Raw genomic sequence first — 24,607 nt, forward strand, 5'->3', positions numbered from 1 at the left:
ACATAGTATGGAGATTTTATCAGTATAAAATAAAAGTTCTCATGTTTTATCTTGTTCTAAACAAGACATTTGAATGAAACAATGAGGATTAAATTGTTAATTTTTCTAAACAGAAAATCACGTATAAAATGACTTGCAGATTATATGAGCAAAACCAACACTCCTATCTACAGTTGCTAATAAAAGTGTACAGATTACAGGAATTTAGGATAAAGGTTTTAGCCCTGCTAGTTTGCTGATTTAAAGGGACATGCTTTTTTAAACTTAAATGCTCAAGCCAATAATAACAGGAAAAGTTGTGACTGAAAATAGAGTTTGTGGCTCCAATCCTGCAAAGATTTATCTCACATGCTTAATTTTATGCATTGTGCCTAACTTCATTGAGATCACTCACAGAACATAAAGTTTATGCTTAGCACATGCATAAATTTATGCATAGCATATGCATAAATCTCCACAAAATGGTCTTTTTGTGAGGGTCCCAGGTGTGGTTTAGCAGTCACACAGCCCCACTTTAGGGTACATTACTAGGGGCCAAGGTAAATCAGAGTAGACAACACTGATCACTCAATCTGAGTTTTTGCTCAGTCCATGCTACTTCGTCCCTTCAGTGCCGGATTCTCTGGAAGAACAGCCCCTTGGAGCTAGTGGGTGGCGCTTGGAACCTCTTCACTCACTCATATACACAATACAGATCCTGCGGAAAGAAAAACTACACCTCCCAGGCAGCCGTGCATGCGCCACCCGGAGGAGGGAGTGGTGCTCCTGCGGGATTTACTGTGGTTCAGTTTCCGCAGGGACGTGTTTGCAGCAGCTGCCTTGCCTCTATTGTGTCTCCTCCCTCCTGCCTCCCTGGATGCTGCCTGCAGAGTGTGAGGCTACATTAACAACAACGTGTTAACCCTTGAGGGCTCAGCCACGTGCAGGCAGCTAGAGCGAGGAAGAGTCCGCAAGAGATGCTAGCTCATCAAGCAGAAGAGATTTCCTCCAGCAGCACCAAGGCATTCCCTGGGGAATACCCCATCTGAGAGCAGTACGGTTGCTTGTGGCGCTCATGAGCAGCTCCCCGGACAATCCTCTCTGAATAGACTGCAGGGAGATGTGGGGAAAGGGGAGCTGCTGCTAACGTGTGAGCAAGAAACAGAAGGGGCTCAAGGAGCTGAAATAGGACAGTGTCCCCGTGGAAGTCTGTTTTAAATGTAATGCTCAGGGTTCTGTGTTGCTCTTCGGGCGGATCGGGGCGGCAACTACTGCTGCCACAGACCCAGAGGTCCCTTTTCCTTGGGGGAACAGCCAGCTCTCCCTGCTGTTTCTTTAAGAGCGCAGGAGGAAAGGGGAGGTGCCAGCCTCTGGAGGCTGTGAGTGCTTGAGGAATACAAGGAAGGAAATCCTCGCACAAAGCGGAGCTGGAGCGGAGCTGGCCGGACGCCACCCAGCCGCCCCAGCCCCTGTGTTCATTCAGAGCAGCCAGATGTGTTTGTGGATGGGGAGAAGTCTGAGTCGAGCTAACGTTTGCAGATCAGAGAAGGGGAGGGAGAGAGCAGGGACCCCCTAGTGCTGCTGTTTGGGTGGATTTTCAGTAAGGAATGGAAAGGACACCGTAGGCTTGCTGAGGAGTAAGAAGAGGACAATAGTGAATGGGATCCAGTACCAAGTCATACCTAGAATGCTTTAAAGGTCGTACACGTTTGTTTTATGTTTTCAGTAGAGAGTAACCAAGCAGCCTGCCCCTTCCTTCTGTGATATACAAATCAAAGCTGGTATCCTCAGGAGACAACGACAAGGATCTCTGCCGTTTTAGGAGTGAGTTGGGCACTAAGAGATTATTTGCTTTCAGTAATTTTTATATATTTTTTAAATTGGTGAATTCTTTTTTTCATTTTGATTTTAATTTTTTCTCCAAGGAACATGGGGCATCCTGCGTTAGAATTCAGCGACTGCTACCTGGACAGTCCGGATTTTCGAGACAGGCTGAAATGTTATGAGCAGGAGCTGGAGAGAACCAACAAATTCATAAAGGATGTGATTAAAGATGGGAATGCACTTATCAGTGCTATAAAAAGTAAGTAACATGGCTTTGTTTAAACATTCATTTATACCTGTGCAGTACATACATCATCCATAGCTTTCCAACAATGCTAATAATATCTGTGCATTATTACCATATTATACACTCATCATGTGCTACTATGTAAGGATACTTAAATATATCTGTGCATAACCAAACTCTTGTCTTTTTAATAATAGACACAACAAATAGACAATAACCATAATTTCCTGTTGTGCATTTGGACAATTTTCTGACTGCAGTATGTAAGGAAGCTCCAAATATTGCCTCTCTTACAATAAAAGATATTATTTCACCCACCTTGTCTCTGCAATATGTGAGATATTTTACATATCTCTCAGTAGAAAATTCTCTATTTAAAATGACACTTTCTGTAGTTAGTGAACAGAGCTCTTTTCTCTTCATGGAGTTTTTTCTGAATGTTACTGTTTTTATTGATGGCCCTTTGAACAGATGTTGTAGGGTGAGTGCACTGGGGTATGTTATGTGTATATTGTCAATATAAGTGCATAGTATATCCCAGTGACAAGTTAGTGTGCTTCACTAAAACAGACAATAATTTTTGTTGATGAGCCACAGTTTTATCAGCTTACTTATTTATGGTATAATGCAGGTAAGTGTGATACAATGTAAGTACAGACACAACATGATGAAGTGTGTTTGTTTATTTTCCTGACAGGAGGTACCAACATTTTCCAGTATAATTATTGCCCCATGTAATGAAGAACAGTTCAAATAGAGTAAGGTTAAATGCAACCTTCCATTCTGATTTCTGTAGTGTAGGACCTGAGACTAGAACAAAGATCAATGCACATATTGTACTTCACCTCCATTGATGGTTATAGAGGCCAGAATCCCTTCAGATGAGATTAGCACTCTGAATCAAAGGGAGAAGACCATGAACAATAGTTAAAATAATACCAATGAAGGCAGCATTTCCCCCACGTTGAAATGTTCCTCGATGGAATAAGTATAGAGCAGAGGGAGTCTATTTAAATCATCTTCAGTGACTTCAGTGGGAGGTAGGTGCTTAAATGCCTTTGTGAATCCCACCCTCAGACTCTCAGTACCTCTGTATAACACAGGAATAAGAGTACTTCTCTACCCGACCTGGGGTATTGTGAGGATATATACATCAAAGTTTATTAAGTGTTCAGATGCTACGGTGTGGGGGCCAGATAAGTACCTAAGATAAAAGGGTTTCAGTCCTTGGCTATAAAACAATTGGGGGTGGGGTTATCCTTTGTGGTGATTGTACTACAGGAAGTTCTTGTATCTATCACTTTTCCTTTTCTCTCTTTGGTTTTGCCTGCTAAAGCTGAGGTCAACCAACTCAGTAGCTACTAGGCCATTGGTTTTCTTATTTGGAAAATGAAAAACTTCAGTTAGTTCATACAGTGTCAATAAATGGATATTTATTTAAGCAGCTCGATAGCCTGCTGTAAGGATGAGAAGGAGAGTGGTGGAGGGGCTAGATATTGTTCTGCGATTCAGCCCCTTTGTGCCGCTCTGTTGGCTCAAAGGGACCGGGAAACCATCAAATCCCCTCAGCTGGGAATTCCCTGATGTGAGGGAGTCTTCATCTTCAGGACAATCCCAAGCTGGCATACAGTCGGCCTAGCTGGCATCTGTGACACTCTCTGCGACTCCCTGTCAGGAATGGGAAGGGTAATATCCAGAGGGCTAGTGCCCTCTGCTTATTCTCTGCTTGTGTATTGACTCTTAAGGCCATAACTAGCTAGAATAGTTTTGAGCAGATCTTGAGGCTGGTCTGCTTGGGGCCAGCGTAGAATTAGGACCAAAATCTTGGAGTCACAACTGTCCCCGTTGTGCCCCCCTTGATTCTAGTTGCATGCAGTGGATATTGGAATGATTTACTACCACGTTACTTCATTGCATGAATGGACTTTTGCAGGTATAAAACTGGAGTATGGTCAGTGAATCGAACCCCCTGGGTGCAGTTGTGAATCTGGCTCTGTATGTTCTGCAGTTTGCCTAATTTATTTAATTGGGAGAGGAAAGAAATGCAAGATTTCAACTGGAAAGCCCAATGCAAGATGTAATTCATTCAAGGGACAAAGAGATGGAAAACTTTGGTTTGCTGCAATTATTTGTTCATAAACTGGACTCCGACTAATGTAATTTTTGGAAACCAAGAGTTACCCAGCATTAGCTTAATGATGCAGTTCTGTAGATATTGTGGCCTGAGTCTCCAGGGGCTCCATTCTCCTCTGCCTTGCATTTTGTGTCATCGTTTAACCTATGCAAAGTGATTGTAAAATGTTGCCTCTGGTGAGGTAGCATTTTACATCACTTTGTGCAAGTATAAATAATGGCAGAAGGTGAAAGGCAGTGGAGAATCAGAGCCTGCATCCTTACAATTTTGCCAAAGTTGGGATTGATTCTCCCAAGTCTTTGGCATGTCGAACTCCCATTGAAATAAATGGGAGTTTGGTATCCAGGAAGGGCTTGGAGGATGGACTCATTGGATACTAGGGTGACCAGATAGAACTGTGAAAAATCGTGACGGGGGTGGTGGGTAATAGGAGCCTATGTAAGAAAAAGCCCTAAATATCGGGACTGTCCCTATAAAATCGGGAAATCTGATCACCCTATTGGATCCAGACAGGACAATATGTACTACTAACCTTACCTAAGAATAGATAAAAATGTAAGAGCAGTGCTCTTCCATCCCTCTGTTTCTAATGCACCCATTGCAGTGATATTTAGATGCTTGCCTGCCTACTTGGGCTCTATGCTGAAAAGAGAATTTGGCTCTAAAAGTGAGTGGGAATTGTGTGTTTAGCAGATAGATGTTGAAGCCTATTTACTACAGTAATGAGGATATTAGAAATGTATAGGTAGACATCCTGGTGCTGTGTTGATCAACCTTGTGTCTAAGTCTTTGATTTGGTAAAATGCTCCAGGTCATTAATTTCTTTAATTAAGTACAGTACTCAATCAGTTTTTAAGTTTGATTTATTTATGTATTGGCTTCATATTGTGGTGCTGTAAATAATTAGTGTAAAAACTGAAATGTAAGATTTAAAGCAAATTAATTAAATTCATTGTCTGCCAACAGGCTTCTAAAATGCCAAACACCTGCTGTCTCAAAATAACAGGCTGTGCAGAGACTGCAGTTTAGAAGGCTGGATGCAGCATTGTGTGTCTATATATAAACTACACACAACCTTTTAAATTGTGCAAACTCTAAGCTACCAAGGAAAATTTACAGTTCTCTTACTATTGGGAAATAGGATCTGCTAAGATTTATGACAAGGATGTAGAATAGTTCCCAGATTAAGACTCAAAACTTGAAATTACTTTTAATATGCATAACTTCCAGCTTGTGTGCGTGCAGAGCAATATCAAGCTGCTCTCAAGATCTACCATAAAATAAGACTGAAGCTTGATTCTCCTCTCACTTATGTTCATGTAACTCTAAAGATGTCAGTGGAGCATTTCTTAAGTTACACTAGTGTGAAAGGGGAGTGGGGTCTCACTTCTCCAGAATTTTGGTAAGTATTACAGGAATCAACACTCATGTGCATAAACAGAGGACATGCATGGATTCCGTAGTGGGGAATATCTTCTGAATTCTTTGCAAGATCTTCCAGATGTATGCAGGGTTTTTTTTGTCTTTTGTTTTGTTTATCTACTTGTCTCGAGGATTTTTTTTAAATGCCAGATGTTATTGCATGATCTAAAGTAAGAAAATACTAAATAACTTATTACGTTGTCTAGCAATTAAAGGTTGTCAAAGAATGAGAATTAGCTAATAAAATCTGCAGAAAATTCTAGCTGAATCTCTAGAGGTTTTTCAAACAAACAAACAAACCTCTAATATTTGGTGGTACATTAAATAAAAGCCAAAGGGAAAAAAAAGAAAAGGTTTTCAGAGGCACAAAGGGCAGTTAGGTGCCTTATACCTATTGAAAGTTATTTGAATGAATTCCATTTGTACTATGGCTGTCAAGCAATTAAGAAAATTAATTGTGCAATTAAAAAAAATCATGATTAATCCTACTGTTAAACAATAATAGAATACCATTTATTTAAATATTTTTGGATGTTTTCTACATTTTCAAATATATTGATTTCAATTACAACAGAAGACAAAGTGTAAAGTGCTCACTTTATATTTTGATTACAAATATTTGCACTGTAAAAAACAAAAGAAATAATATTTTTCAATTCACTTAATACAAGTACTGTAGTGTAATCTTTTTATCATGAAAGTTCAACTTACAAATGTAGAATTATGTAGAAAAATAACTGCATTCAAAAATAAAACAATGTAAAGCTTTAGAACCAGAAATCCACTCAGTCCTACTTCTTGTTCAGCCAATCGCTCAGACAAACAAGTTTGTTTACATTTACAGAAGATAATGCTGCCCATTTCTTGTTTACAGTGTCACCTAAAACTGAGAACAGGCATTCACATGGCACTGTTGTAGCTGGCATCGCAAGATATTTACGTGCCAGACGTGCTAAAGATTCGTATGTCCCTTCATGCTTCAGCCACCATTCCAGAAGACATGCGTCCATGCTGATGACAGGTTCTGCTCTATAATGTTCCAAAGCAGTGCAGACCGACATGTTCATTTTCATCATCTGAGTTAGATGCCACCAGCAGAAGACTGATTTTCTTTTTTTGGTAATTTGGGTTCTGTAGTTTCCGCATCGGAGTGTTGCTCTTTTAAGACTTCTGAAAGCATGCCCACATCTCATCCCTCTCAGATTTTGGAAGGCACTTCAGATTCTTAAACCTTGGGTCGAGTGCAGTAGCGATCTTTAGAAATCTCACATTGGTACCTTCTTTGTGTTTTGTCAAATCTGCAGTGAAAGTATTCTTAAAACAAACAATATGTGCTGGGTCATCATCTGAGATTGCTATAACATGAAATATATGATAGAATGTGAGTAAAACAAAGCAGGAGACATACAATTCTCCCCCAAGGAGTTCAGTCACAAATGTAATTAACACATTATTTCTTTAACTAGCGTCATCAGCGTGAAAGCATGTCCTCTGGAATGGTGGCCGAACCATGAAAGGGCATACAAATATTTAGCATATCTGGCATGTAAATACCTTGCGATGCCGGCTACAAAAGTGCCATGTGGATCCCTGTTCTCGCTTTCAGGTGACATTATAAATAAGAAGCGGGCAGCATTAGCTCCTGTAAATGTAAACAAACTTGTTTGTCTTAGCGATTGGCTGAACAAGAAGTAGTACTGAGTGGACTTGTAGGCTCTAAAGTTTTACATAGTTTTGTTTTTGAGTGCAGTTATTTAACAACAAAAAATCAACATTTGTAAGTTGCACTTTCACAATAGAGATTTCACTACAGTACTTGTATGAGGTGAACTGAAAAATACTATTTCTTTTATCATTTTTACAGTTCAAATATTTGTAATCAAAATAATATCAAGTAAGCACTGTACACTTTGTATTCTGTGTTGTAATTGAAATGAATCTATTTGAAAATGTAGAAAAACACCCAAAAATATGTAATAAATTTCAATTGGTATTCTGTTGTTTAGCAGTGCAATTAAAGCTGCGATTAATCGCAATTAATTTTTTGAGTTAATTGCGTGAATTAACTGTGATTAATCAACAGCCCTAATTTGTACCTTTGAAAATCTGCCCTGATATGGTTAGGTGCCTTTTGTAAGTGGTTTGGAGACACTTTTATGAGGAATGCAAATGAAGAGACTAAAATATTTAAGAATATGGACCAATACATAATGATGTACTACTATCCATTGCTAAGCTGCATGTCTGAGGTAATTTAGTGGATAAATTTTAGTGCACCCTTTAAAAAATTGTTGAAATGCATCACATTGTAGGTTTCCTGTATTAAATGCTGTAATGTAGTTTCAGGAGGTGGATATTTTTCTGAGGTAGAGGGGGTTGCTGGCTTACTTGTGGGGGGAAAAAAATGCACTTTTTTCATCCCATCTTTAAGCCTATTTCCCAAGTCAGCTGAGAGACAAGAACTAAACTCTGAGGGGCCTGAAAGGAACTCTTTTTTATGTCATCAGATTGGCAGTGCTTCACTGTCAATAATGTTAATTTGTTTTACCTGCTCTAATGAATGTATTCTCAAAGCAGCCTTGTTAATTATTTTCCATGTGTTCGCGTGAGTCTTTCCCCCCCACCCATGATAGAGTAGTCTCAATTTCCAGACCACATTATACCCTTTCCTGTTAGAATCTCTAAAGTATGTGCAGATTTCAACGTAGTCTATTTCCTTAAATTAATTCTTTGTGTGTGCGTGCACATGCACCCTGGATTTTCCCTGAGAAAAAAGTAGAGGGTCAGGAGGGAGGGAATCTAAGTAAGATTCCACGCATAGTGTCTCTCAGGTGGTTTGCAAGGAGTGGGGAGGAGAGACCTGGTCCACCCTCCCCACCCCAAAATGACCGGACTTGGGGGATCTGCCAGAGGTTAGAATTATCCCCTTGGATGTTCTGTATATTGACACTAGCTCAGTAGCATCACCCTGGCCCACTCCCATCAGCTCAGCTTGGACTGAGCTGAGCTGAGAGTACTTCTTCTGACTGCTGTTCCTGAACTGCCTACCGAAAGGGTGAGGGTGTGGGGGAATCCACAGAGTGGAGGGCTTTGGCAGAAAAGTTCAGACAACTTCAGATTGTATTAATTTTTGTACTGATTGTTCATTGGATCATGGGCCAGGGGGGTGCTGTGATGGTGATAGGACGGTGGAGGGGAAGAGAAGAAAGACATGCCTATCCCTTTGGGCTTGCTTTGTCCTGCAGGTTGCAAAACCCCATCCCCTCGGAGCCACAGTGAAGGAGCATCTGGATCAGAACACCAGGTTAGGGAATGTGCCATGGAGGTGACACTTTGACAGAGGGAACTCCTCACTCCGAGATTTTCTTCCATGTATGGATCCATGGGGGTCAGATCTGGTCTGGAATATTTATTCAGAGATAGGTAGGTCATAAAAAGCTATGTAGGGTGGGCTCTCTAAGTCAGACCTGAAAGTAACAAAGCAGGGATATGAACGTAGGTTTAAGCATCCTTAATTTTTATAATGAGAAGCAGAGCTCCCTTTCCCTTCTCTCTATGCATCTGTTTCTCCAGTCTACCCCTCAAGAGAGACTCTGCAAACTTAAAAGAGTCTGGAATGACAAACGCTTTTCCAGGCTATCAAAGCTCCTCCCTTTTTTCACACCCCTTTCAGGGGGATGCAGAAGAGAATTTAAAATCCAGCACCGTTAAGTTTTGGCCAGCACTACAGACCTCTGCACAGGCAAGGCATTGGCCATCTCTTGCTAAATTTGAATGTGAGAATGCTGATCCAATGGAGTATTTCCCCAGTTAAAGAAAAGGGGGTAGAGTGAGAAGAGACTCCCATGTAAATTGCACATTTGCTTTGATGACTTTGTGGCTAATGTTACTAGTTATGAATTGAATGATAATAAAAAAGGCTGGTACTGATAGTGTGGCTGTGAGCTCTCTGCGGAGCTGGATTGCTTGGGCATTAGAAAGAGAGTTATTTCTCACTTATTTCAAATACCTCAACTTGGAAAAAATAAAACATTTATGTTATATAGCAATTTGTACCAAGAAATAAATGTTGGTCCCTTTTCTGTGCTACAGAAGGAAAAGCTGACAGGGACTTCGTCTGTGGTCTTGAGACAATCACTTTATGACTCAGCTTCTTCATCTGTAAAACACAGATAATGCTTCACTCCTTTTTTTTTTTTTTTTTTTTTTTAAAGCACTATGAGATCTTTGGATGCAAAGTAATACATGGGACTGCTTTTATGGGATGCAGAATGCGTTCAACTCCCGTTAACTGTTACCTGTGATTGTCAAATCATGTCAGTTTAAAACAGGAAAGAATGCTAAAAATAGTGTTGGATACCACACTTGCCCCTGAGACCTGCTAAAAGTTTTTGTAGTTTTACAACCACATTTTTCTCTCTTTGTCTATTATTTTTCTCTCTTCTGCTGCTGTGTGAAAAACCCACACAAACTGATATACAGGATTCACTGTGAAACTGACTAGACCCAAAGTGCTGTCATATGCTAACTCTAAACTAACTGAAAACAGAGAAAAAATGGTTTTTCTCTAATCTGGTTCAGTTATAATAATCTCGGGTGTAAAGTGCAACTGAAGTAGAGAACACGTTTCTGTCTCGATAATGTTTGTTGTTGTTGGCTATATCCCTTTTAAATTAGAGCTGAGAGCAATCAGCACCACTGGAAGCATCAGATTTTTATTTTTAGCCTGGTATGTGTTTTAGTGATGTCAATATAACATTCATGGTACAACATACACGCAATACTGTTGATCAGAGAGAGAAGAAGTAACTTAGGTTATTTCCTTTCCTCTTCCGAACCCCTGTCCTCTCTTTCCAAGACCATGGCCTAGATGTTCTACCAGTGGCGCTACAGAGCCATATGGCTAGCATTATCCTTTCCTGTGCAATTGTCCTTTCTCCCTTTAAAGCAGAAATGCTCCAGAGCTTGACTTTTTCTCTTTTATTATATGTGCCTGCCCTCCTTCTCTTCTGTGCAGGTACAGAGAGAGCTACAAAATCATTGGGAAACTAGCTGAAATTCCTGCTCTTCATATTATCATGGGCATCATTCTTGCTTGCACCTCACAAGATGGAGACTCTCTTTCTATGGCAGCATGGGGCTTTGCACACACAAACTAAGCTGTGGCAGCCAGTTCTATTCACAGGAATCCTGTACTAAAACAAACAATGAAGAGATTTTTCATAAATGACAAAAAAGCTCAGAAATCTGGAGAACTCCTCTTAGCAAGAGGTTTTAGATTAAGGCTTTCAGGAAATCAATGGACCATTTCTGTGCTTCAGAGTCTCATTGTGGAGTAAATCATTCAGTGGAAAAGCCCGGACAGATGATTAAAATAATATGCATCCACTGATTGAACTCTACTGTGGTAATTAACAGAGAGCTGATCACAGTCATGGCTAAATGCTCAGAGCAGGCAGGTGAAAAAAACAATTAGTGTAATGTAGTGTTGCTCCTTAATACAAATTCTCCCAACACTAGAACTTCCTTCTGTTACAGAACTGCTCTAGCAGGGGAGTATTTGTAGTTGTTTTCCAGACAGGGTGAACTTCCTATTCTTCATCTTCAGGATGTGACAGGGACTCTGCCAAAGTCCACATCTTGAAATGGCTTCTTCGCAAGTCCACCTCCAGCCCTTCCATTTAAGCAGTGATGCAGGTCTTGTTATTCCGTTTACTTCCTATTTACAGTTCCATCTCTGTGCATCTTACAACACTGTCCCGGGCATGTGAAATGCCCTGCCAAGTCACCAAGCCACACTTACACTAACCCTCATATTGTCTTCCTCATTCTCCTTCTCTCCCCACCCACTGCTACATATGTACACTCTTCCCGCCCCATTCTTCTTTCTTACTCTCTGAACTTTTAAAACTCCATTTAAATATCTTGCTGAATTGAAAGAATGAACACACTGGGCTAATTTAAAAAAAAACCAAAAAACTCCCAGCCTCATGTTATGCTTGCAATCAGTTGCAGGAACAGTGAAGCCAACACAAATTAACATGGGACACAAATTTCTGAATTTAAAGACATCTAACTGCCTACCTGTGCCTGTAGATCCAGCATATCATTCATGCCTTTAGGACAGGTAAAAATTTAGAGGTCAGATCAAGTTTTCTGGGAAAACTTGGCTCCTATGGTAGAGTCATCATTTTTTGTTATGATTAGCAAAAAAAAAAAAAAGATGTTATTCGAATCCATCCGTACACTAAAACTAAAAGTTAATTTTTTTGCTTAAGGTTCAACACAGCTGTTGTCCTGCGCTCTTCTTCTCCTACATCCTGTGCGCCTGCATCTAGGTGTCTCTGGCCTCTCCCTTTGTCACTTCCAATACCTTTTGGTTGGAAAAGCCTGCTGGTTAATGTGTGCTAAGTTTCCTCCCGCAGAAAAGTCTCCAAACCCGCCTATCCATGAAACATTCAAACTATAATAACTATATGGACCTTGTTCTGTGTTGCTCCCACCTGTGACTTTACTGTAAGCTCTTCAGGACAGAGTTGTGATGGTCTCTTGTCTCAGCTCACCTGCTGTACAGCAGCACCACACTCACTTATCTACCTTTGCTGTTACCACAAGATAGCACCAGTCCCTGTGATAGCTCAATGCTAGAACATTTTATCAATTCCTTTCTGAATTCTTCAGCTTGCTCTGATGCCCCAGCATCAGGTTTTTCTCAGTGCAGGCTGGGTGGTCTTACTACCCCTTCCTTACACCAGTGGAGGATCTGGCGCATTTGTTGAAAGTCATTGTAGTCCCATTGACTTTGTTGGGGCTTCACCAGCAGAGAATCTGGACCAGTGTACATACATCACTAAGATTCATATGCTTCTGGGGTGACCTGGGTACAGCACTATGTGAAGGGCCCTACCAAATTCACGGCCTTGAAAAGCGCATCATGGACCATGAAATCTGGTCTTTTGTGTGCTTTTACCCTATACCATACAGCTTTCAGGAGGAAGACCAGCATTTCTCAAATTGGGGGTCGTGACCCAAAAGGGAGTTGCAGGGGGGTGGCAAGGTTATTCTAGAGGCATTGCGGTATTGCCACCCTTACTTCTGCGCCGCCTTCAGAGCTGGGCGGCTGGAGAGGGGTGGCTGTTGGTGGCTGGGTGCCCAGCTGTGAAGGCAGGGCCACACCAGCAGCAGCACAGAAGGGTGGCGATACCATACCGTACTTACGTCTACAGTGCTGCTGCTGGAGGCGGCTCTGCCTTCAGAGCTGCGCTTCCAGCCAGCAGCCGCCGCTCTCCAGCTGCCCAGCTCTGCAGGCAGCACCGCCTCCTAGCAACAGTGCAGAAGTAAGATTAACAGTACCGCACCCCTCCTACAATAACCTTGTGACCCCCCCCCCCACAACTCCTTTTTGGGTCTGGATCCCTACATTTACAACACCGTGAAATTTCAGAGTTAAATAGCTGAAGTCATGAAATTTATGACTGTGAAATTGACCAAAATGGAGCGAGAATTTGGTAGGGCCCTAACTATGTGCAATGGTAGGAGACATCAGGATGACTCATGAAATTGAGTGATCTGTACATCAAACATGTCTTAACACTTAAGGTCTGATGATACAATAGCCTTTTTGGCAGCATTAGATAAATTTAAGAGCCTTGCCAGGTTTGAAGTAGGTAATATATTTTGATGCAGCACGTCAGGAAGTCAGATGTGCAGTAGTATATTAGCTGGATCCAGAAATGGACTTAAGTACCTAATGGCCACTTTTAGGTGTCCAAGTCCAACATCTGGATGCTACTGGGATCTTCAAAATCCTGGCTCAGATGCCGCCTAGCCCTGGAGGTGCCTAAAATCCTTAGGTGCCTGAGTTTCTGCAAGTAAGCGTACGCACAGCCACCTCTGTCTAGGTGCCTGGGCACCTATCTCACACCTAAACCTCAGCAGGATCTTCCGACTAGGTGTTCCCCTGCCTATCCGAACTGTGGAGCCAGTTTTGGTAGGTGTTTTCAGAACATGCCTAAACCCACACAAAACGGCTGGGGTGGGGGGAGCCGGAGGAGGCCTCCCTTATAACCTTTAGCCCAGGGACTAGGGCACTCACTTGGAGACCTGGGTTTAATTCCCTGCCTCTGCCTGATATGGAGCAGGGATTTGAACGTGAGTTTCCCACCTCTCAGGTGAGTACCACTGGACATTCTCTTTTTTTCTCTCTCTCTCTCGCCCAAGGTATATTTAATTCTTTGCACACAGTCAAATAACTTCAACAGGAGAGCTTGAGATTCCCACAACAGAATATCCCGTAATCCAGAATACCTCTGCCCTGACACACACATACATGTTTCTTGCAAAATACAGTGTAGGCAGTCAACTCCAGGGCCAGGTTCATGGCTGAGAATCCCAAGCCACATTGGGGCCACATTCTTTAGGTGCCTAATTCCCTGAGAGGGGCAGGGTTTAGGCCACAGCCCTCTCCTTGGCATTTCCTATTGGCCAGCCTAGGTGGTTCCTTGCTCGGCATGCTGGCTTTTGTGGATCCCATTCTTAAGCACCTAACTCTCGCCCTGCATTTTACAGAGAGCCTACCAACCTAATTTGGGGCTGCAGATGCCACTGGGTGGCAAGGCGCCTAAAAGTTAGGCATAGCAACATCTAGGTCCCTTTGTGGATCTGGCGCTATAAGAACAGGTGTATTTTTAGCACTGACTTTGTACTGTTTTGCCCTCCATGTGGTTAATTGTATTGGTTTTGGAATCTGTCCCATTATTTTGTTGAATGATGTTAGTATAGAGAGTAATGTAACATTCTGGCCATAGACCTTATGTTCTCTTCTAGTCTCTGCTCTTCTCTCACAATCTGATATAAAATGGGGTTTGATTGCTAAGTTGTGTGTGTATGTGCATGAGAGAGAGTTTGCATGTGTGCTAAACCTTACTCTTGAAATGAAATTTTGTATGTAATTTTGTACATCACTTTTTTATTTCTCAATTTGCCTACACATAACAACCTGTTCAGTTTCCAATTCTCTCTGCAGCACAAGGGTAAAATCCCTACTGGGGTGGGGGCATGACTAGTGATGAGAAAAATGCAATGAGCCAAACAGCTCATTCTGGGGAGAGCAGGTTTAGCATTTGTGATGGGTGCCCTTGGAGGTATTAGTCTCTCATAGGTCAGGAGGTCCTGTACTGAAAGAGACCTGCTGATCCTGTGCTTGAGTTGGCAGGTAGCAATGTATCGTGCATCCCTGATTCCTTTTGTCAGTAGTTCCTCTTAGCAGAATATTCAGGCCTCTTCTCTGCCTACAATGCACATGTTTACAGGGCAGATCCTGCGTATCCACCCTGAACTGGGTGTAGAGCTCACAATAAAGAATGAACTGGTGTAGTGCTGGTGCATGGAAGTGTGGGGGAGTGGATGTTGAGGATCCCATTCAATGGTCTGCAGGACCTGTGTATCACAGATCTGCTCTCCATGAGCTATCCTAATTTACTGACCCAGAAGATGATGGTTTTGGGACTGGAGGATCTGGTACTATAGGACTTCAGTGGCCTGCAGTGCTGAAGGCATAGCAGCCCTGGGCTGTTACTTCATTGAAGCAGCAGTAGCAGTCATGGAGCGGCCTGAGGGGAAAATTCTGTTCTCTCTAACTACTGCAGAAGCCCCGTGTGCCAAGCCATTTTACAGAGGCTTGGCATGTAGGGATGCAGACTTGGCCTATAACATTAAGTTGTATCTCTCTAAGGGATTTGTGGCTGTTACTGAGTGCATAAACCACATAGTATTTTTGCAGTAATGCATCCAGCATTTAAACAGAACAGAACATTATTATGAAGATGGGAAGGGGTGTCTTCTATCACATACACCCTCTCCCTGCCACTGCAGTAAAGACTGAAAAATCTTCCCACAGATATAAGCTCTGCACACATAAAAGACTTGGCATCGAGTCACTTGCATTAAGTTATCCCATCCTACAAAGAGAGCTACAGTTCAGAGCCAGCATATGATACATTAATGAAGAAGTTTATGGAAAGCCTCCCTGCAGATACACAGAAAAGACATTTCTGTCTCCTGAAAAGCCACACATTTAATTTCCCTGTACGCTTAAAAGGAATCCTGAAAAAAGTATACACAGCTCCTCTGATACCCCCAGTCCAAACAAATGTGAAAGGACTAACTTTGCATCCAGTGTCTGTAATACAGCTGCTATTATATCGATCTGGCGTTTTAAAAAAAACATTCCTTTTCTTTCTGTTTCCTTCTCTGCCCCTGTACACTCCATAATCTCTGCACTTTATCAGTCATGTGTCTCAGCTGGTGTCAGTGAATGACTTGGAGCCACATCCTGCTTTCATTTAAGACAATAACAAAACTCTTATTGGCTTTAATGGGCACGGGATCAGGTCCCTGACTAATAATACAGCTGTTAAAACAAATGATTAGTAACTGGTCTGCATGGCCTTGTTTTCCTTGGTAATCCTGCCTTTTCTGTCCAGAGTGTGTCTGAAGACTCTGAATTTCTCATTATATCAGTGGGTGACAGTCCCGCTGTAAAATTTGCATGTATCAGATTAAAATAAACTATTGTTTATTATTTTTTCAAAATATTATTATTACTGTAGCATTAGGAGCCATAATTAGGGTACAAATCCAGAAGAAAGACAGTTTGAACAATCCTGCCCATAAGAGGTATTGTAAGCGGTCAGTCCAGCATCTTTGTACATGGTGAATCTAACACCTCCATCCCTTCATTAAGCTTTTCACTTACGGGACTCCTGGACAGGTTTATAAGGAGAAGCAAAACATGACTCCTCCTTCACTTTATTTTATCCTTTTTCTCCCTACTGCTTTTCCCTTCCCTCTCTTCTATTTATTTTCTTAAGCATTACTAAAAAACCTCCCAATTCTCCTGTCTGACTCTAAAACCTGCTGCATATAACATTGAAATGACCTTCCTTCCTTCCTTCCTGCCTTAACTACCAACATAATTTGCTTTGGGTATTAGACTGGCCCTGAGCTGGGGACAAATAAAAGATTGTCTTGCCTTTAGGGGAGGGCAAACAGTTCAGCAAGGTGTTACCCGCCCTTTGGCAAGATCACCACCTTGCATCTGTCACCTACTTCCTGTTCTCCCACTGACCCCACCCTAACCAAATTAGGTTTTAATGCTGGTAAGGAGCACATATCAATTTACATCTCTTCACTGATGTACATACACCACTCTGGAACCCTCCCCCAGAGTTTATGGGGGACACTTTCAAAGGCACGAATGGCAGCCATTTCCCCTTAATTCTTTTGCTACAATTTAGTAAGGCATTGTTGCTCAGACCACCTCTACAGCTGCAGAACCACAATCCTAACATTCAGGATGCAATGCACCATATGCTGATTCAGTTAGGAACCCGTCCTTTGCAAGAAAGAGAAAGAAGCCCTCAGTGATAGACTGCTTGTTAAAGTCTTGCAGAGGCCTGTGGGGCTCTGATACTGCTCTACAGGGATAAAGCTTGTGGTTTGTGGCACCCTCCACTGCCCCGGGATGCTAACTCATGGCCTTGTGACAATGGACTAATCCTATAAAAATACTGCAGTATTGGCGCCAAACCCTAAAACGTACAGTAGTGATTCTGCATTGTGTGGGGCCATTGCTGTACTATATTTGTATAAGGTATTCCCACATTTCTTTTGTTTCAGAAAGGTGCTGTGGTTTCCCGTATGGTTTCTTGTGCTTTTCCAGGAGCAGTCTGGAATTCAGATTCAACATCCCAAAGCTCTGAAGTAGTATTTGAGTTTCAGAAAACAAATACTGTGTGTGAATGTGTGGATTTCAGATAAGGCGCCAATTAGGTCTATTCTCCTTGTTGGGCGTTTGAGTTTTAGTGGATCGTATGCAGGACACGTAAGAAGAAGCCGCCAACCAGCTTTGAGCCAGTGAGTGCCTCAGGCAGTGGGTGGGCAAGTTTGTTTTCAAAAGCTGTTGGCCACAATAACTCTTTGATGCAGATACAGAGACTCCAAGGCCCCAGGTTGTTCCAGATCTGAAACAGATGTGCCTCAGAAAAAGTGTGGTGTTCAGATCTAGACAAGAGAGACTGGAAACAGTCATAAAATGCAGACACAATATTTTATATTCCAGTTTTAAGGCTGTACTTCTCTCTAATACGTGCTTATTAGACTGAGCTTCTCACCAGATAAGATTCACTCCTTCAGCACCTAGTCACTGTAGTGCTTGACCTACCTTGTGGCTAGAGTTAAAGGCTCATTATTGTTCAGGCAAGTATTAGGTCAGCTTCCAAGGCAAGTGTCTGAGGTCATGGATTCCTGCATAAATTACATCCTACTAGAGTCTCCTGACTTCGGAAATGCTGAAGTATTTGTGCCCCCTCTCTCTCTGTTGCTCACATTCATGGAAGTCTCAGGAATTGTCCACTATTTAGTGGTGACCCCTAACCAGATAGAATTGTGGGAATTGTAGCCTCCTTCTAGGGAGCTGTTGGTTTCACTGAATACACTGTGCTGTAGCTTACATCCTTGCTGTCTCCACAACCTGAACAAACACCCCTTGGTACCCCTTAATATGAAGAAAGCTCTGAAAACTCGTTTTCCCATCTCATCACAAAGATCCAGGTCGGGTGTTTTAAATTATGTTTGTTCGTTTCATGATACTCCTTTGTCATGGACATCAGAGATGTCTGCAGTAGAATTCAATATAATAGTAATACTTTGCACTTATGTAGTGCCTGTGCCTTCCATCCAAGGAACTGAACACACTTTACAAACGTTGCCATGAGGTAGGATAGTAATATTATACCCATTTTATAGAAGAGGAAACTGAGGCAAAGAGTGGCGAAGAGATAGCAAACTCATATCCTATGAAAGTCAATATGAATTGTGGGAACTCCGCATCCTTCAGGACAGGGGCCCTACATCGTTTGCCCAAAGTCACGCAGGAAGTTCTTGACAGACTCAGGAATAGAATGGATACCATCTGACTCTCTGTCCTGTACCTTCACACACTCCTTCCTTTCGCATCTTCTGTCACCTTTACCGGCATCCCATCCATAAAAAGTTATCTGTATCTCTGTGGGCTTTGTAGTTATTGTGTTGCTGGCTGATGGGTAAACTAGGGAGTTAAATCCATCAGAGCTCGCTTAGGACTGCAGGAACCAAAAGTGCTATGGGCCATAAAGCGCTCCTGTAGTCTATACTCAGACACAGACTGGGTGGTCAAACTGTCAGAGAGGCAGAAGCTTTAGGGTACAGCCTGTTTCACTCATCCTGAATATGAAGAGGTGCTTGGGTCAAGTGGGACCCACTTAAACTGGCAAAGAAAGGCTAAGTTAGGTAAGACTCTGCCTGTAGGTTTGTTGTTTTAACCCTTTTTTCTCTGTTTGTTCTGTTCCTTTGGGCAAATAAAACTATTCGGAAGAAGCTATCCTGAGTCACTACAATTTCATACTGGTCACAATTCCTGGAGAGAATGGAGGGAAGTCTGTAACAGGGTCTAAATCCATTTGGGCCTGCCAAGGTAATGGGGTTGGTAAATGGGGTGCTGTAGCCTAGTCAGTCAAGTCTAAAAGTGGGCTTTTAGATTCTAAAAGTGGGCTTCCAGGATTTTGTTCTGAGAGGCATGCCAGTGTAGACCTGTCACTTGGAAAGGGTGCCCTCAGAGAGACAGAGGGAGAAGGCAAAGATACAGCTCATCCCTGAACCATAATACCATCTGTTTCAGAATCCAGTGGAAAACATTATTGACATTTTTCATTTACCAAAAATCTGCAGACTGTAGTTTTGACAAACTAAAAATTTCTATAACCATTTAGACAACATTTTGATCATTACAGGAAAACAAATTATAACATTTCTAGAAAAAAATTGAAAAGATCAGTTTCAAAACCTTTGAATTTCTTTATGAAATTAATTTTCCATTTTTCAACCAGTTCCAGTTCAAATTATTTTTGCTCTCTGTGCATTGATAAGATGTTCCAAACTTATCGAGTAGCAAGAGCTTTCTGAAAATTCAGAGCTTAATTTTGGTGAGGAGACTTGAGTATCTTGTACAACCCTCATTTCTTTATCAGATTGGACCCTTGTTCGATAAACTATAATTCTCCACAGAGTGCTGATTTTGCTTTCTTGATATGTCCAAGATCTTCACTGTAATTGAGAAGTGTCTTTTGAGTCACCAAATTCTCCTGGAGGTAAATGTGAGTTAAGGATCAGATGTTTTCATGTAAAAATAGAAGTCAGACCATTAATCAAACTAGGCTTTGTCAGCAGTGTTACTTTTTCAAAGCAGGTTTCTGTTCCAGCAGGCAAGATTGATTATCAATTATTGAGGCTCATTTTTTTAAAAAAAGTGGATAATTTTATTGCTTAATTTTGCAGCTGTGAAAACTATTAATGATGAAAGTATTGGCTGTTGCCAATGTGGGCACTAGTACTGAATCAATAAGCATAGCCAGTATTTTGATCCAGAGTATTAGGTATAGCGTAGATGCCTGGAAATCTTGAAAAATGGAGACCACTGTTGATGCTTTCAAGAAATTCTCAAGTGCCATTGAAATACCCCCTGAAAGGAAAATTGCTTTTCTTTATAGCCGGGTAATAAACTATAGCCAAGGGTTATTAATATACATATGGGTAGCGCTGTTTTAATTTGGCTATTAGAAATAAACTGACGCTCTCATTCCTCTCAAATCCTGTTCTACAAAGACTTGGAATCTGGATTTAAATCTTTTGGCAGCTGTCTGCCTCCACTGTGCTGCCTTTGATGTTTTGTTAAACTCCTAATTGTGGTGGTTTATATGCACGCTCTTCCTCCCCTTCCCTACCTAAAATAATTGGGGGGGCTTAAAAAGTGTTGAATAGCCATGATCCTATACAGAACAGAAATGAGACCTCCAGAGTAAGCAACTTTCCCTCCTGTGATCTCGGTTTTAACCTTTGTTTTCTAACTCCCTCATCCACATTTCCTAATGCAACTATCGCTGTGGAATCAGCACTTTAAACGAACTGCTGTTGGGGAACATCTGGCCACAGCCTCTAATTCCTCTTTCTTGTAATGTCTCCACTGCAAGATCTGTAGCCAAACTTAGACCTGGTCTATGCTAAAAACTTAAAGGGAAGTCAACCCAGCTACATCACTCGGCTCTGAAAAATCCATGCCCCTGAGTGACGTAGTTAAGCCCCAGTGTAGACAAGGCGAGGTTAATGGAATTCTTCTGTCGACCTAGCTACTGCGTCTTGGGGAGGTGGGTTAACTACAGCAGCGGGAGAACTCCTCCTGTCACAGCTGTGCCGCTGTAGCAGTTTAAGCATAGGTGTAGTTTTAGATGCTGTCACATTGAGCTGTGTTCATTATGGTGCTTAGCAACCGTTTTCTGATGTCAGTGGTGTGTAGTGGCTTCTGTTGCCTTCTGACATGGGTTGCTGTCTAGATGGAGAAAAAGGTAGTCTCTGTTGTTAGCCTCAGTTTTAATTCTCAATCCTCCTGGGTAAAGAGAGGTTGACTTATTTACTGGATTAAATATATAATATCAGACGTGGATTTGGGAGCTCCTTGGTTCTCATTATGGTTCCATCACTGACTCACTTGTTTAGACTTGGACTAATCAATTAGGGAATTAATTTTCAAACATGTCCCATTATTTCTGGGAAATGACATGGTTTGCTGATTGGCCTGTTGCTTCACGATGCTTGTTTAGCAGCACCATGAGTGCAAAAATGAGAGGGTGTCATGGAGTTAATACGTGGTTCCTGGGAAGGGGCACAGATGGATGCTCCCTTACGATTAATTCCGTTGAGACACAACCAGGGGCCGGCAGAGGTTCTGACTGTGCTGAGGCCAGCAGTTGCCTGAGTTCTAAAACTTGGCTCCTACTCTGCAGATTTTTTTTTTTTTTGCAGGAAAGATACAAGACTTGGCTGTGTTCCTTTCCAATGCTGAGCTGCTTTGGATCACTCATAAATTGCTTGTAAGTTTTCCCCTAGTATCATGTGTGACTAATCTGGCTTCCTGCCTGGGCTTCTCTGTGGTGCTATCGAAAGGAAATTCTGAAATCACTGCATGTCAGGCAGCCACGCAGAGGAATCAGTGTTGCTCTCTCTGTGTATGCTTGGGAGGCAAAGGAGCAGCTGCTCTGCAAAACACCCTTGGACATCCCATGTGTTATCTTTGCCTTAGGTGATTTATTTGACTCATTAAATGCTAAAAAGAGATGTGCCTTTCATTATCTGCACACCCATTGGAGCCCTCTGCAGGGATTGCTGATGCTCTGCTCTGGATAGGAGTCTGTTTTCCATTTGTTTTCCGCTGTATTATTAATGTTGTTTATGTAGCAGGGAGTTCCAGTCCTTGGAATGCACCCTCCCTGTAACCACTTACTTCAAATTAATCATATCAAAAGCTTTCTTCCCTCCCCTGAAGACGGAAAATCTGCGGCTGGTCTGAGGTGGGATGTAAGACTTCGTGACTCTGTCATTCGGGGCCTGAAAGTTTCTTCTCATCCCCTCTCCTCATTTCATGGCAGACCTTTTTTGCGCCCACCAGGATAAGCTGATCAGCTCCTCACACACTTATCGCCCTTACATCCTCCTACTTGGGTTGGCAATAGTAATAGTCCATGGATTAGCTGACAAGGAACACTGAACAGCACATGCCAGTGCGTGGGTACATAATATAGCTTTGTGAGAATCTTTGATTCAGATAATTTCCATGGTGGCATCAGTTCTCCAAGCAGGAGATGCTCCACTTCCAAAGCACACACAAATTCTGCTTTTGGGATGAATGAAGACTGCTTCCCACTAGAGAACAGGAATGTCCTCAGCATGATAGTCCAAGGCAAGCCAGACTCATCCACCTGCCAATGCACCCTAATCGCCTCTGTCGGGTTGCTTGTTTTAATTAGAACACAGGTCACCAAAGCTAGTATTTTCCTTCAGTGGAAATTGCTGACCTGGCATACCGATTATATTTTGCAGTGTTGTTATAAGCTGCCACAAGAATGGACCGAATGGAATCCTTTGATTGTAAGGCTGAACGAAACAAGGGAATCCAACTGCTGCTGTAGGTATGCAGCCATTCTAGGAACCCCCGCTAAATATGCCTGGAATTCAGAGACAGCCTTAGAGCAAGGGTGCTGGCCCCTATCTTCATCTCACACGCACACGCTCGCAGATTAATAATACTGTGAAGTATTCCTTTCACTTGAGTGTCTTGAAATACTCTACAAACATTATTTAGGCTTTGCAGCACACCTGTGAACTGAGCAATATTTTTTTATCATTTGAAAGAGGGTTAAAGTCTGGTAGAGGGACATTTACCTGAGCCTTGCACAAGGTTGTTCAGTGAGTCAGTGGCTGAGTCAGGAATCAAATCCTGAGTCTGGCCCTTTGCTCTAACCAATGGACTGTGCTCCCTCAGAATAGCAAAATGTCCTATATATATATATATATATATATATATATATATATATATGGCTACATATCATGAGGCGCGTTGCACCATTTGATGCACTACGTGGTCACTAGACTTGTGCCGAATAGCATGCCAAGAAGTGTATCACCTTTTTGGTTGCCTTTAAGTGCTGAATTCACATGGAGCGAGGCAAATTCCAAGTGAGAAGACCTCAGTACTGGGGCTTCTTAGAATGAGAATCAGGAACGGGGTGGAGGAGAAATGGGGAGAGCCTTAAAAAGGTCATGTTCTCTTTATTCATTCTCAACAGAACAATGCTGTGGTCTGCTAGTCCCCTGATTCAAGTACTGATACCTCTTGTGTGGTAAATCTTTAACTCACACTAGCACTTAGCAGCACATTTGTAACTGTCTGATAGTACTGCACATTAGAAGGGAGTGGATGTAGGAGCCAGCCAACAGATGTGGCCTGAAAGTGGAAATATCATTGCTTGTTGGCTACATTAATAATGCAGAAATGTGCAACATGAGAGCTCTGCCCTTGGCAGTAGGGGCCATTGCATAAATACAGTAGGGGAATTATAATTTCAATGATAAAGAAGCAGGGACAGTATCTTTTATTTTTTCTGTAAAGCACCATGCACATCAATATAAATGGACAGTCCTAATAAGGTGTGTGTACACACACACACACACAAAATATAATATAGTGATACAAAAATGTAACTAATCATTGCATTACTCTAAGGGAGATCAGACCTGTGAGGGATTTGATGAACTAAATGAAATCGGGCTGAGAGGTAGGGACACAAATTCCGTTATTTTCTCATTTCCGGCCAAGTAATCTGATTAAATAGGGAAATTTGACGCTTGCTTTTTATCTAGTTCAACCAAGTATAAGATGCAAACAGAAGCAAAACTAAAAGTTGCCTGTGATTCTGGGCTAAAATACCAGTATAGCCAAAGGGTTAACTCTCCTCTTGCACCTCCTTTGTATAATGTTTGGGTCTCGGGGAAGATAGAATCTGTCTGGAAAGTCTCAGAGTCTCTGATCAAGAGTGAAAAAACTCTGCTACTTATCCTTGCAACAAAGCCCGTTGCCAATTGTGCTCACATATCTATTCAGGGGACACCATCACAGGGCCTAATAACATCAGCCACACTGTCAGAGGCTCGTTCACCTGCACATCCACCAATGTGATATATGCCATCATGTGCCAGCAATGCCCCTCTGCCATGTACATTGGTCAAACTGGACAGTCTCTACGTAAAAGAATAAATGGACACAAATCAGATGTCAAGAATTATAACATTCATAAACCAGTCGGAGAACACTTCAATCTCTCTGGTCACGCAATCACAGACATGAAGGTCGCTATCTTAAAACAAAAAAACTTCAAATCCAGACTCCAGCGAGAAACTGCTGAATTGGAATTCATTTGCAAATTGGATACTATTAATTTAGGCTTAAATAGAGACTGGGAGTGGCTAAGTCATTATGCAAGGTAGCCTATTTCCTCTTGTTTTTTCCTACCCCCCCCCCCGCCCCAGATGTTCTGGTTTAACTTGGATTTAAACTTGGAGAGTGGTCAGTTTGG

General features: G+C 42.0%; 1 protein-coding gene across 3 annotated transcripts in view; it reads left to right on the forward strand.

Annotated features, from left to right (window-relative positions):
* The first annotated feature begins 812 nt into the window (after positions 1-812).
* OPHN1 (oligophrenin 1) overlaps positions 813-24,607 on the forward strand; it is a 124,559-nt gene continuing 100,764 nt past the window's right edge. The window contains exons 1-3 of one of the 3 annotated variants that reach the window (XM_077826633.1): positions 813-1,199; positions 1,706-1,803; positions 1,905-2,062. In XM_077826633.1, coding sequence (XP_077682759.1) covers positions 1,909-2,062 — 154 coding nt within the window. In that variant the 5' untranslated portion in view covers positions 813-1,199; positions 1,706-1,803; positions 1,905-1,908. Of the gene's footprint in view, positions 1,200-1,235; positions 1,804-1,904; positions 2,063-21,500; positions 21,569-24,607 lie in introns of those variants that run through there. The other 2 variants (XM_077826632.1, XM_077826634.1) reach the window with 2 other exon arrangements.

This window comes from Eretmochelys imbricata, chromosome 9 (genome assembly GCF_965152235.1).
Source record: "Eretmochelys imbricata isolate rEreImb1 chromosome 9, rEreImb1.hap1, whole genome shotgun sequence".
In the NCBI taxonomy this organism is placed as follows: Eukaryota; Metazoa; Chordata; order Testudines; family Cheloniidae; genus Eretmochelys; species Eretmochelys imbricata.